Raw genomic sequence first — 14,764 nt, 5'->3', positions numbered from 1 at the left:
GAATTTAAAGAAATAATGATGTGCATGGATAAATCATGTTTTATAAACACTACAATATTAAATAGAATGTATTTATTAATTAGGATTAATATTGTAACTTCTATATATTTATTTATATCAATGTTATAAAAACTGAATTAATTTTAAAGTTCTAAATGGAATTATGACTTTTTTTCTCAGAATTGTAAGATATAAATTCAGAATTGCGAGATATACACTCACAATTCAGCCAAATTTTGAATTCTTCTAACTTTATAACTTGCAACTGCGAGTTTATATCACGCAATTCTGAGAAAAAAATCACAATTTCGTGTTTATATCTCGCAGTTCTGACTTTATTTTTTAGAATTGTGACTTTATGTCTTGTAGTTCTGACTTTATAAGTTGCAATTGCGAGTTCATATGCAATTCTAAGAAAAAAGTCACAATTTTGAGTTTATATCACACAGTTCTGAGAAAAATCACAATTTCAAGTTTATATCTTAGTTTTGACTTTATTTCTCAGAAATGTGAGTTTATATCACACAATTCTGACTTTATAAGTTGCAATTGTGAGTATTTATGTCTCTTCTGAGAAAGAAGTCAGAATTGCATGTTAATATCCCACAATTCTGATTTTATAACTTGCAATTTCAGCTTAATATCTCACAATTGTGACTTTGTCTCACAATTCTGACTTTATAACGTGCAATTGCGAGTTTATATCATGCAATTCTGAGAAAAAAGTGACAATTTTGAGTTTATATCTCGCAATTCTGACTTTATTTCTATGAAGTATATATCTAAATTCTGACAAAAAAAGTCAGAATTGCGAGATCACGATTGCGAGAAAAGAGTCAGAATTGTGAGATCACAATTACCTTTTTTATTTTTTTTAATCAGTGGCAGAAAGGGGCTTTCATATGATAATAAAAAAAAACAAAACAAAAACAGACTGAAATATTATCTTATACTTCATATTGTCTATGAATAATAGATTTAGTATGTGGAGGGGTGGCTTGATCAAAAGAGTCTGTCAATATCCATCTTGAGGCTGAATGTATAAGAATCCGTTAGATTGTGTCTTCCAGCTCTTTGATCTCCAGAGACACAGTGGGGCTGATCACGTGTCTGTGCTCTCCACAAAACAGATAGCACAAAAACACCAACAAAATCAAGTTATTTAGGTAGCTGCAGACCTCTGGAGATCAGAAACATCAGTGCAAAGGATATGGTGTAGCTAAATCAAAAGCCATTGACTGGATCACAACAGTGATTTGTGCATTTCACACAGCAGCACTTGAAGGGAAATGTTTTGTCTGGAAATCAAGTTTGCATAATGAGCCGTTTGACTCAAAACACGATTTTTGTGTCCTAATTTGCCACAAAGCTCAAATCAATCAGCATGCAACACTGGCGTGACTGTTTGTATGATATCATGTTTCCCAGAAACCTCATATAGTTTAATATATATCCCAGATCCTTCAGAGATCAGCAGTAGTTATAATGTTATCGATGCAAACGCTGCAGACTTTAATGTAGGCTGCACCTAAAGGCGGCTGAGAATCATCGCTCCTGAGGTCACTATTGACGTTATGGTGATTGAGAGGCATTGCTTTTGCATGCAGTGCAGCATTCCTGCAAACGTGGCTATTTTCTGCTGCTTCAGGGATTAGTTTGACTGAATTCAGTTTTTTAATGTGCTTCTCACAAATGATGCTTGCTTACTATAATCCTGAATGACCTCTTAGGTGCTTTAAGGGCTTGTTAATAATGTATTTTAAGTGTAAAGTCAACATAAAATCTGCATTTATTTAATTTCTTAAAGGAATAGTTCAACTTAAAATGAAAGGAAGCCTTAATATGGACTTGTATTTTGGCCAGAAGCAACAGTTTAAAGTTTAAAATGTCCTAATGATGGATTTATTCTTGCAAGCATGCAGCTTTTTATTTCACAAGATGTTAATTGATGGACTGGAGTTGTGTGGATTGCTTGTGGATTTTGTGATGTTTTTATCAGCTGTTTGGACTCTCATTCTAACAGCACCCATTCAATCCAGAGGATCCATTGGTGAGCAAGTGATGTAATGCTATGTTTCCCCAGATCTGATGAAAAACAAACTCATCTACATCTTATATAGCCTTAGGGTGAGTACATATTTAACAAGTTATCATTTTTGGGTGAACTATTCATTTAAAACTCAAGATTATTGTACAAAATTGATCAGTACACAATATCAGCTAAATACATAAATCTAATGCAAATACAAAGAGCAATTTTCTCTTTGTTTTTAATAAAGATATATGCTTTATGTCTTGAATAACAACAGATTTGTGTTTAGCTGTGCTAATCTAATCTTCTGCTTATTGAGCTCTCAAATGATTCACTCTGGAATGGCGCTACAGTTGGCGTCCAATCATTTGGAGAGGCAATCAAGAGGAGCTGCGGCTCCCTGCCTCTCAAACCAATTACATGTATTCGTTATGATATCTAATTAGCTTCATATTGACTGCCAGGGTGTATCATTCATGTTGGATGAAAAATAATAGCTTATCCATCTAATAATGGCAGCTGTCATTGTTCATACTGTGATGCTATTGTTAACTGGCAAATGTAGTGGCGTTTTTGTGAACTGAACTGCTGAATTTGTGCATGATTGATTAGCAGTCATTCGAGTGTGAAGGTTCATAAATAAGTTTTCTCATAATGATTATTTTATGTTTTAATTCCACAAAGCTTGAGATTTGGTTGTATTTTAGGGTCAAGGATCAAGGTTTTGCTGGTTAGTGTGAGCTTGTTCACCCCTGCTGGCAGAAGTTGAAACTACAGCTTTCTGCTGTCAAAAAAGTATTTCTTTATTGAAGACTATTCAAGTGCGACTGGCTATTCCATTATAGCTAACTATAATGTAATTGAAGCCCAGGACACACTGCACAATTTTCGTCTGTCCTAGATTAAAGACTGAAATCGTGAAACAATCGTAGCGATTTCTATGATTGTGACTCCTAACCAGTTGGGTATCGTTTGGGTTTCTTATGATACCGGTGTCAAATTGATAATTTAAAAACGTTACTGGTGCCGATACTTTTAATGTGTGTTCATTCATACTGGAAGCCAGAAGGTGTCATCGCACAGAAACTTCACATATGCATCACAGAAGTATTAGAACTGATGACATTAACTGCTGAATTCACCGTGTTTCAATACCCTACTAATGTCTTATAGTGACAATAATTTTCTGTCAGTGTCAGAAATTCATCATGATCATCGAACAGTGTGTTTGCTGCTACGACCTACCTCTACTGACCTACTGATAAAAATGCAGCATGAAATGGCATGTAGATCAATGCGACATGACGCTAAAACTTAAAACTGCGTACCTTGAACTCTTTTCCTTTACTCTATTGCGGCTTACTCTTTTTTTCAGCACAACTGCAACTGCCAAACTGTGATTTGCATGCTCTTTTTGTTTATAACTAGCGCATGCTCATGACGTTTTATTTATCAATAGTAACTTAAGTCGTAGCTTACAAGTCATCGTACAGTCTGCATGTTGTATCCAAGTTTATGAAATCGATGTCGCACAGTGTGATTTGTAATATTACAAGATTGCTGAAATCTCAGTCTGTAGAAAACTTAAAAATTGCCTTTATACACATTTCTGCAACACCATAATCAGGGGTGCCGCTACGGTTTCTGGGTCCCCTGGACAGCATATTCACATGGCCCCTGCTTTCCATAGACATTGCGTTCCACATTTCCCTCTGTAAATAGTTTTCCGGGGTGGTCCCCTTCGGTAGAAATCACAATCGCGTTCCATTGTAGAGTTGTCCTAACCTCACCCCCTCTTATGGCACCCCTGACCTAAATTATGTACCTTACTGCACATTTTGTGTGAAATGTCCAAGTGGATTTGAGCAGTTTTGTCGAATGAGGTTCACAGGGTTCATACCGGAACTCTTCACCTCTTAAGTGCAACGCCGTATCGCGTATCGCGTTTTTAAAACTCATGCATCTAAAGCTATACATGTGATGACAATGTTCAAAAGTATCAGTTTTCAAATCACGTAGGATGTTAAAATTGTTTTGACATCGTAACATAATATTCTGCAAGTAACTGTGTGAAAATTAGGCTTTAATAATTAAAACTCTGTACCTGTGAATCATACTTTGTGTGAAAAGGAATAAAAAAGTTGTCTGAGTTTTACTGCCTCTAGTGTTCGTTTTAACTGGAAACTGCAGGGATTCATACATACAGGAATGTTTTTTCAGTTTTGCAGAAATGTATATAGAGGCACGTAATTCCAATAAGCCTAGGTAGGATTCATCAGTAGCCAATTTTTTGGAGGGCTCTTAAAATAAATAATTTAAACTCATACTGAATGGTGCAGGACTCTGAAAGTTCTTGTGTTGCCATCATTTAGCATTTTCACTGCACCCAGAGTGATTAGTCACATGACATATACAGCTCAGGTAAGTGGCTAAAATTTGTCCCCAGAAATGAGCAATGATTGCAGCAGGCTGCATATTTCTCCTGTGTAAATGTAAAAATGGGAACTTAGTTCACCCCAAAATGACAATTCTATATGACTTTCTGTCTTCTGTTGAATACAAAAGAAGGTCTTTTGAAGAATGTTGGTCTCACTCTTTTATCTTCTATCCCTTCTATTCATGATTTCCATGCTCTTTTAACACATTCTCTCTCTTCCTCTCTCTCTTTGAGTGGTTCCCCTCCTGAGATGCTGAGTGGTACATTCCTATCTACTACTCGCTGCTGCTCTGCCTCTCGGTCCATCAGACAGCCGAGTGCTCACTGCACGCTGCACTGCTCCACAGCATCACTGGCCCCGTGTGTGTGTGTGTGTGTGTCTCTAACCCTCCAGTGCTGTTCGTCTAGACGTTCAGGATGTGTGACGAGTGGCCTGTGCTGTAAACAAACATCAACACACTCCGGCACTCCCACTGCAAGACTCCTGGTCAGACTCGGCAGCGGCTCTGGGATGTCTTCCCCAGGATCCGCCAGCGGCAGCAAGAGGAATTCCTGTAAGTGTCGTCTTTTTTTTTTTCTTTTACTGCTGATGGTTGAAGTATCTTCTGACCCCGCTTCAATGACTCTGCATGGGTTGTTTACAGATGTGCATGCAGGAACCGAGCAGCTGTTGATCAAGATTTCAGATAAGAGTTGTTTACTGGACTTGGCTTGTTTTGTTCCCAATTGGAGGGTGGAAATCGTGGGTGGAGTGATATAATGTCTCATTTTGCATGTTTGTTAATCACTTAATGGTTTTGTAACAAGATGAAAGCAAGAAAGAAGGCATAGATTTTCCCTGTACTCAGCAAAGTGTCTTTTAGCACTTAATCAGAGGTTCTTCGCAATTGTTTTTGCTTCCGGATCCAGATTTTACACTGGAGTTCAATTGGCAAGCCAAAATTAATGTAGTTTATCATGCAAAAGTAAACAGATATATCCTTAAAATATTGAATTTTAAAATTTCAATGGATTCACACACTTGGCAGCCAATAATTCATCGGCCAAAACACAGTCGTCAGCAAAAACTGCGTTTATCTTCTTTTAAGTACGGGAATGTCATGAAACCTCTCCATATTGTAATCTGCCCAATTTGGCTAGTTTTTACCAAATATAGATGAGTTTGTGCCAAAATATAATAGAATTTGATTTACGCAAAGCCTTTAGCATCACCAAAGGTGTTGCTCACTCCTTTGACATCAACAATGACGTCATAAATAAATGGGAAGTCTCCATCTTTTAAATGTCGCATAGCCTATTTATTTAGTTATTCTAACAATGTATGCTTATATGATTGCATTTCCTCATTAGTATTTACCATTCTTTATATATTTACCTGCATCTAAGCACTGTTGCTACCATCTCCCAGCCGTAGCTTTCTGGCTTTGTCCAGTGCTATTTTTCACAAGAAAAACTTTAGTGAATATTTCATTGCGTGTGAGGATGTTGGTGCGCCAGCGAGTGGAATAATAGCAGCACGTATGAGTCAGTGTGAAAGCTGTGTGAGGGAGAATCCTCAGGGGACGAACTTGAGTACTGTGTATTGATGGAACACTGAGACACACTGTGATATCGCACACACATACATAAAAAACCCTCACATTTCTATGTGCCCTTTTTCCACCGCCTTTGGGTCTGTTTGGCTTTTCATGTTGATTAGAAGTGCAGGAGAGCTCTCTAAGTCTCGTTATTATGACGACCCCACCCATCCCCCTCGTCCGTCTCTCTTCCCCAGGATGTGATTTACTGTTAAGGCTCTCTCAGACCCTGGAAACCTCATCCCAGAATATCTTTAATTACGCAAACCACCTGCTCTCAACAACCCTCAGCCCACTTTGGCTTCCAATCAGCAACAGAAGTGATTGTTATTTCTTCTCTTCAGTGTTTGGACACAAAGCAGTTTAGCTAAAGCCAGTAAGTTAATCCAGTCATTTGCATCTTAAAAAGATTACCATTCAGCCATTTACTCAACATCATGTTGCTTCAAACACGTATGATTTTCACCTCCACACAAAACCTCATTCTTTCTAATGTACATTCAAATATGGCACATCAAACAATGTTGAGTCACAAGACGAGAACCAATGGAAAACCAATTCCCATTCATTTTTCATTCAAGTCTATGGTAAAGCGTTATGAGTCATGAGCTATGAGATGAATTATAACATTTCAAACATTGATTGGAAAGCAAAAACATATTTAAAAGTTTTTTTTTAATAGTTGTGTTTGAGTCCCTCAATTGTCCTCAGTGTGAAAAGATGGATCTCAAAATCATACAGTCACTGCTGGAAAGGGTTAAAATATGCAAATGTTGCTGGAAAACTGAAGAATCTGCAGGACCTGGAGAATTTTTATTGAAGAACAGTGCTCCGTTTAACTGTTCAGAACAAACGAGAGACTATGTTTCATATTAAATATCATTTAATAATTACATGAGAAATCTAGTACTTTCTTACTTTTACTCAAGTAAACGTAATTGAAAATTTACTTGAGTACAAGAAAGTACTACATTCTAAATGTTCTTAAGTATTAAAGTTTAAAAAAAAACCCAACAACTTTTATTTATGAAATTTAGTGCAGTAAAAAATACAACATTATGCTTTGGAATGTAGAAGTAAAAGTTTTCCAAAGAAAAACACTGATAACGTACAGAAACTTTTTAAAAATTTACTTGAGTAAAGTAAAAATACTTCACTTCTGTCCACTTTTATATGTACTGCCGCTCTGTAGTACGTGTGATAGCGAATCTTGAAAGTGAAAGTAAAAAACGAACGCACATTCAAACGTGATTTCAATGACCTCTGTATAGAACCCCTGGGGTCTGAGGGGGTTCTGACATTTGTGCTTTTTTTAGTATCTTAAAAACATATTAATAGTCTGAATTCAGCACAAACTGGGTAACAATAATATGTAAGCAACATGAATGTACATGTCTGTGTTTCGAGAAAACAACATTTATGTGTGGTTAAAGAAAGTCACTGAAATAAGGCAGTGAAACAAACAGAACATCTGTTCACAAGGCATTTGAGAACTGGATTTGGCTCCCTGATGCCTACAATTTCTATAAACTATAATTATCCAACAACATAAATGTGAGAGAAAGCACTGAAGTATATTTTTTCTCCCATCTCGTATTTATGCCCTTTTGGGGTTCTGTAGTACTAGTCATTTCCTTTACGAACATGGTATTCGGATTCGGACACATCTCTAGTTACTATTCACTTTCATTATAGAAAACAGCATCTTGAACACTCTGCTAAACTTCTTTTGTGTTACATTGAATAAAGTAAGTCATACAGGTTGGAAAACAACATTAGGGTGAGTAAATAATAACAGAATCTGAATTCACAGTGAATTGTTTCCTAAAGAGGCTTTAGGAGATGCTCAAGAGAGAACTATTGTTGGATAGTCTTCTGCTGGATTTACACACAACAGTTTTTGCTGACAGCTAAAGCCAGCCAGTCAGTGAGATGACAGAGGTGCTGATTAAAGACTATTGACTAGAATTCAACAGAAAGCAGGGCTCTAATCTCACTGTCTTCTCGTTTGTCTCTTCACTGCTTTATTTGACTTTATGCGTGCCAGGGTTCACTTGCTTTTATGTTAAATATTAATATTGTTTCAATTAGCATGTGACAGGAATGATTAGTCCCTTTGTATCAAGTTAATTTGGTAGTGTGCTGTATAGCCTTTGCCTTCTGTCTTCCTGGCATTGCTCTGTGTTCATAAACTGCAATTATTTCATAAACATGACAGCTGGAGACATGGATTGAATTTGGAGGTGTGTGTGTGTGTTTTCTTTGAGGTTGAACAAAAGCAGTGAGGCAAAAGCTTGTTTACAGACGTGTTTTTGTCAGAAAGATGAAAAGTCCAAGTCAAAGGGTCAGTGCTTCCCTTTATAAACAGGATATATGTGATCGTCATGTTTACTATAGTCTACTCTGACTTTTTGAATGTAATGTGATTTAATAAATAGAGAACTTGCACATCATTGGCCCTTATATCTTCTTTATCCAGAACACATATCCTCTTTAGCCTACAGTATAATTTTATGAGTCACATACTTTGTTCAGTGTTTTGTATGTCTTGATTGTCTCTAGATCTCTTAGGTCACAGAGCAGATCTGACTCACATCATTCATCAGCGGGTTGCCAGATCCTCTCAGATGATTATAGCCTTACCGTTATAAATCAACAAAGCTGTCTGTGCTGCATATGTCCAACACAACAACTCTCTCATCATAATAAACAAACCAGCCAGTGTAGATTTTGCAGTTTTTGAAAATACAAACTAAATTAGCATTTAGTATATTGCTACCTAGCATAACTAAACTAGATTACTAGTGTTGTGCATCACTACGTACTACCTTCTACTACCTTCTTTTAAACAGTAGTGTGCTACATTTTCACATCATTTCGTTTTATTGCATGTTTAATTTAGTATGATGTCCAGCTATAATCTAAGAAATAACAGCCTTTTTTAACCAAATTCAACCACGCAATTCTGATTTTTTTCTCAGAATTGTGAGATGTAAACTTGCAATTGCGAGTTATAAAGTCCATTTTTGGGAAGACTGATACAGTATGTTCCCAGAAGTTTATATCTCACAATTCTGACTTAATTACTCGCAGTTGCATTTTATAAAGTCAGAATTACGAGATATAAAGTCACAATTCTGAGAAAAAAGTCACAACTGTGCAATTCTGAATTTATTTCTCAGAATTTCTTAGAATTAATGTCTCGCAATTCTAATTATACAACTCACAATTATGAGTTTATATCTCACAATTCTGATTAAAAAAAAAAAGTTGTGAGGTAAAAAGTTGCAATTACATTTTTTTTTAATTCAGTGGTGGAAACAGGCTTCTGTAGAAACCAAAATGCAGCAGTCGGCTTCTGAGGTAAAAAAAAAAAAAAAAAGAACAAGCAGAACAACAAAACATTAATTTTCTCCATAGAGGAACTGATTTTTAACAATAACTTGCAAACCGTTAAAGAAAGACCTACTGTAAGCTCTGAAATTGATAACTGATAGTATATGCTTTTGTTAAAGCCATCAGCCTGCATTATTTTAACTTATTTTTTAAATAATAAGGTTTAACATTAAATTTCCCAGTGAAAACTACATTACCCATGATTCTGCAGAGAATCTCCACCAATCAGAGAACTGAAACAAGCAAATTGCACTAAAAGAACTCTTTAGCTTGCCTACTTTAATTAAACACTACGAATGTCATAAATGAGTCTCCTTATGCAAATCGAAATCTAACTCAACAGTTTTGTTTCTACATAATTTTAATTTGATTGTCATTTGGAATATGCTTCATGGGATTGTAGTTCTTTCGCTCATGTAAACTGTTAAGTATATAGTCGTGACCTTTGATTTTTGTCCGATTTTCAAACCCTTTTTTTTTGGTTTAGTATTTTAAAGGGGTCATCGGATGCCCATTTTCCACAAGCTGATATGATTCTTAATGAGAAGTCTATAACATACATTGGTTAAAATTTCCCAGTGGTAGTGTAAAAAACACCCTTTTTACCTCGTCAAAATCAGTCCTTTTCAAAGTGAGCTGTTTTAGTGCATTTGCCTTTAAATGCTAAGGAGCTCTACTCACCCCGTCCCTGTCTTCTGTGGGGTGATAAGCCATAATGTTTACTTAAGCCACATTTAGCCGTGTTTAGTCACAAAGAATGCTAATTAGCACATTATTAAGAAAGGCGATTTGCAAAGATGCATTAAAAAAAAAAACCTTTATACTCACTTCTGCTGTAGGTGAAGCTAGATCACAAATGATTTGCACAAACATAGCGCATTTATGTAGATCGCCGGGCGCATTTCCTTCTAAAACAAAAGTAACATTACTCCTGTGCGTCTTCAGCGGCTCAGATGTCGGGAGTAAATGACGACTGCTATGTTCATTATTACTTCTAACAACAAAATACCTCAATTGCTCAAAACAATGGCGGACTGTGTACAGCTCACTCGGCTCATTCAGGGCGGGTCTAAGGTAAGACGGTCATGTCAATCAAAAAAAAAAAACATATATATATATTGCACACTGAATGTGAGAAACATGAAACAACAAAGCTAGAACACTCCAGCTATAACAAGCAAACCTATCTACACTGCAAGCATGCAATGTCACAAAATAGGAGGGAGCGAATCTTAATTAGCTTTCATGTTGCCCTTTGTTCTTTACATGAAGGGAGGTTAAATGTCTTTACAACATCGCTACAGAAGCAGTTGTGATGGGAATACAGCGTTCGGTGTCATGCTGCATTACACATGTACAGTTAACAGTGGAGGGAGTTTGGCACAGTGGAGCACTCACATTCACAGAGCACCTGGTTAAACAGGTGCTCAGATGGAAAACAGCCTTGTGCTGCTCAAACTACTTAACCTCAGCGTGAGCAGTGAAGTGTGCTGACGGCGCCAGAGGTTGAAGGGGTATGTAAACATTTGGGGAATAATGGACGTGGATGCTTAGAACGAGAGCTAGATGTAAAGGAGGAAAACGAGAGGAGGTTTTTGATGTAGGATCTGTGCTGATGCTAATTGGCGGCGGATGTGGCTGAGAGTGCAGAACGAGGACTCACTCAGAGGGAATTATTATATGTGTGTGAGTTTGCAGAAGACACACATGGATGTCTAGATATAATAGTTGAACTGGGACTGACCCATTTTCCATATAATGGGAGAAAATGGAACTGTAAGTGTGAATGAAGATGCTGTGCTGATTTACATTTTGTTTGGGTGATTAAATTATATGAGCTATTCAGATATACGTATTAGCAACAAACAAGCTGATTAAAACAGTATTGTAAGCCAGTGTAAATCAGAAAGCCTTTTCTATAATGGATGGATGAGGCAGGGGTGCTGGTACCCAACAAGCGGCAACCTCCCGGACTCCCTCTTGAAGCCAACACGGAAGTGACTAAAACTGCAATTCATCGACTGGCCACTAGTAACTGGCTGAAAAAGGGAGTCAGTCCCATGGACTCCCCATGTTAAAATGCCCAACTTTACAGCAGAAAAAAATATGTTTACAGCCTGGTACAAAACATGGTTTTGGTCTATATAGCTAATTTTGCCCTTATCGTCAGCTGTGAGGGGGGTGATTTTTTTTTTTATAACTCATCCGTTTAAATTATATTAAGCCTTACATTTTTGCATAATTTAGGGCGTGGCCACTTGAGTGACAGGTGGGCGGGCTGCCCCCTAATATAACTAATAAATGCCAATGTAGCTAGGCATATTAATGTAAAACGGATTTGAGTAATTAGCATAGTCTACACAAATGTGTTCCTGAATAGCCATGAATTCATGGGTTCCATGATTGCAATTTGCAAAAAGAAATGGAAATGAAATATGGAAGATAATTAGCTAGCTTATGCCGGTTATTGTGGGCTGTAAATCTGTTTTTCAGCGCTGCTATCAAACAGGTCCAGACGTGATTAACTTGCTTGCTGGGATAATGCACATAAACACATGAGCCAATCAGTTATTTTGAATGACATTTCACACTAATAGGATTGTTTTGGCCCTCAAACTTTTGATGAAACAAATCACTGCACACAGTTCCCATCTGGGACTGTCAAGAATGATGTACTCCAACTGATCTGAAATCAGGTCAAACCTGAAGGGTTTGGTGTATGGCAAGTCAAGTTTTTCTCAGAATAGTGAATCGATTCAAGTCCAAACCTCTGGTTCCCAGTGCAGGCAGATGAGACGAGACTAAGCCAGAGCCCTGGGACCTCAGACTCTCTCATAGAGGTTCAAAGGAGAGACAATTCTGAGATGAAACCATTCAGTCCAATCTATCCTGAGGACATCATCCTGCTAGCCTCATCCTATTCTTATTTAACTTGAATGTTCTGGTTGTAGTATAAGAAACCCCACGACCATTTAACAGCTCAAAAACATATTTAGCTTCACATACATAATGACCTTTCTTAATTTTCTAAGAACTGATAATTACCTAAACTAACAAACATCTTCAGTAGAAAGGTTCCAATGCTTTTGTGAGTTTGAGACACCTGAAGCATAAAACAATTAATTTTTCACATGCTATGATTCTCTGATTAATATACACACTGGTACGTATTAGAGTACACTGCAAACATTTACATAAAAAGACCGTAAAAGTGCTATAAATGGTGCTATACAACTGTAAATGGTTAAACACTGCATTATATTAGAAATGCACAATATTGGATTTTCCCGATATCTGATATGCCAATCTTTCTCAACTCATTTGGGCCGATAGCTGATGCCGATGTCGATATATTTTCTTTTGAAAACAACACCAAGTCTCTCCTGTGCGGAAATTATAAGCAAATTATTTTAAATTTTGGTTAGTTTTTAACAAGAGCTTATTTGTTAGAATTAAATTAAACAATAATGAAGTTCTTTTATAATGACAGTACACTGAAGCTTTGAAAATAACTATAAATAAACTGTATATCAATCACTGCATTTTTTTATTTTATTTTATTTCCAGAAAAATGCAGTGGTAACCTTAAAATTTTATTTTAAGATGTAACATTTGTAGATGGTCTAAAGCAAAAGAGTTGTACAAATGCTGAAAATCTTCTAAAGCTCATAAATATATATATTTTTCACATTCATGTTAAATCAGTAAAACTAAACTAAATCAGTATACATAAAATTTTACAAGTATCATGTTTTGTGTTTTTTTTTTTTAATTATTATTCATGTAAGCTATAGCTTCTGACCTTTAAATCAAAACATACTCATGATTTTATGACATCAATTACTGCTTTATTTAATCAGAAACAGTCTAATGTTATTTGTTTAACTTTCATTTTTATTAGAAGTAGGCCAACAGCACCCCCCTACAGAATTAAAACTCCTGACCAAATGAGCATTAGGACCCCGGGGAAGCTGATGCTGCTGCCACTGCATGTACCTGCATTCTTATGGGATTATTTTTGTGCCAATAAGAATGAACGTAACTTTATAAAACTGAACGTAACTTTCCAAGAAACGATCAAAAATATGCCACTGCAAAAGAAGAAAAACACAATGAAAATGAAAAAATGAACTCAGTCGCACGAATTTAACATGGTCTTCAAATATGCTTCATTCTTTGTTAATGATTTTCAAAGAATCGTTTTCGCGAATCATGGATTCTGAATGCGTTGCCACAGCTTTCGCTTACACTTCGCAAATTTTCGTTTGCTGTTTTGGCACAAACCTCTCGTGGGGGCGGGCTTAACAGCGATCTACTCTGATTGGCTAATGAGCTTTTGATGGACAGTTGCTCTCTGACCTGGAAGCACGGACGGTGACGTCAGTGGCGCAATACGTCGTGCTTTGTTTATAGAAAATATCAGAACTGTTGCACACTGTACATGAATAAAACTTTTATCGATGTTATTGATTAACGTTACTTTAGCAACACGAACTTACTTCAAGCTGCCCTGAGGGACAAGCTGAGGTGGAAGATGATGCTGCTCCGTGTCTCTCCTGGGAGCTCATCTTCAGAAACTAAGAGACGACCGTAGGTGAAATACTAATAACATTAATACTTAATATAAACAAAGCACGACGTATTGCACACCGCAACAACTTTCCAATATGCGCGCCACTGACGTCACCGTCCGTGCTTCCAGGTCAGAGAGCAACTGTCCATCAAAAGCTCATTAGCCAATCAGAGTAGATCGCTGTTAAGCCCGCCCCCACGAGAGGTTTGTGCCAAAACAGCAAACGAAAATTTGCGAAGTGTAAGCGAAAGCTGTGGCAACGCATTCAGAATCCATGATTCGCGAAAACGATTCTTTGAAAATCATTAACAAAGAATGAAGCATATTTGAAGACCATGTTAAATTCGTGCGACTGAGTTCATTTTTTCATTTTCATTGTGTTTTTCTTCTTTTGCAGTGGCATATTTTTGATCGTTTCTTGGAAAGTTACGTTCAGTTTTATAAAGTTACGTTCATTCTTATTGGCACAAAAATAATCCCATACATTCTCAGATTAAATGCAGTGATCCAAAACAGTGAATCTAATCATCATTCAGGCAAAACTTTGCTTCAAGAATGAGCCATACTGCTGATGTGATCTAATCGCTAGCACACCCTGAGCACACATGAATTATTCCTCTTATCGGCAAGACATAATCGGCAAATTTTTCATATCGGGCCGATGTTTACATTGAAAGCCACTATCGGCCGATTACGATATCTGTCCAATAATGTCATGCATCACTACATTATATGTAATTTTACGGTAA

At 36.8% G+C, this 14,764-nt stretch overlaps 1 protein-coding gene across 3 annotated transcripts in view; it reads left to right on the top strand.

The window, feature by feature from the left end:
• The first annotated feature begins 4,779 nt into the window (after positions 1-4,779).
• The window catches only part of dtnbp1b (dystrobrevin binding protein 1b), a 46,379-nt gene continuing 36,394 nt past the window's right edge, over positions 4,780-14,764 (top strand). For all 3 annotated transcript variants that reach the window (XM_051136871.1, XM_051136873.1, XM_051136872.1), the window contains exon 1: positions 4,780-5,023. Coding sequence is in view for 1 of the 3 variants with exons in the window: in XM_051136873.1 (XP_050992830.1) it covers positions 4,981-5,023 (43 nt within the window). In the remaining 2 variants the exon portion in view is untranslated. The remainder of the gene's footprint in view (positions 5,024-14,764) is intronic.

The sequence above is a fragment of the Labeo rohita genome, chromosome 19 (genome assembly GCF_022985175.1).
Source record: "Labeo rohita strain BAU-BD-2019 chromosome 19, IGBB_LRoh.1.0, whole genome shotgun sequence".
Lineage (NCBI taxonomy): Eukaryota > Metazoa > Chordata > Actinopteri > Cypriniformes > Cyprinidae > Labeo > Labeo rohita.
This window is presented reverse-complemented; position numbering and strand designations above follow the sequence as displayed.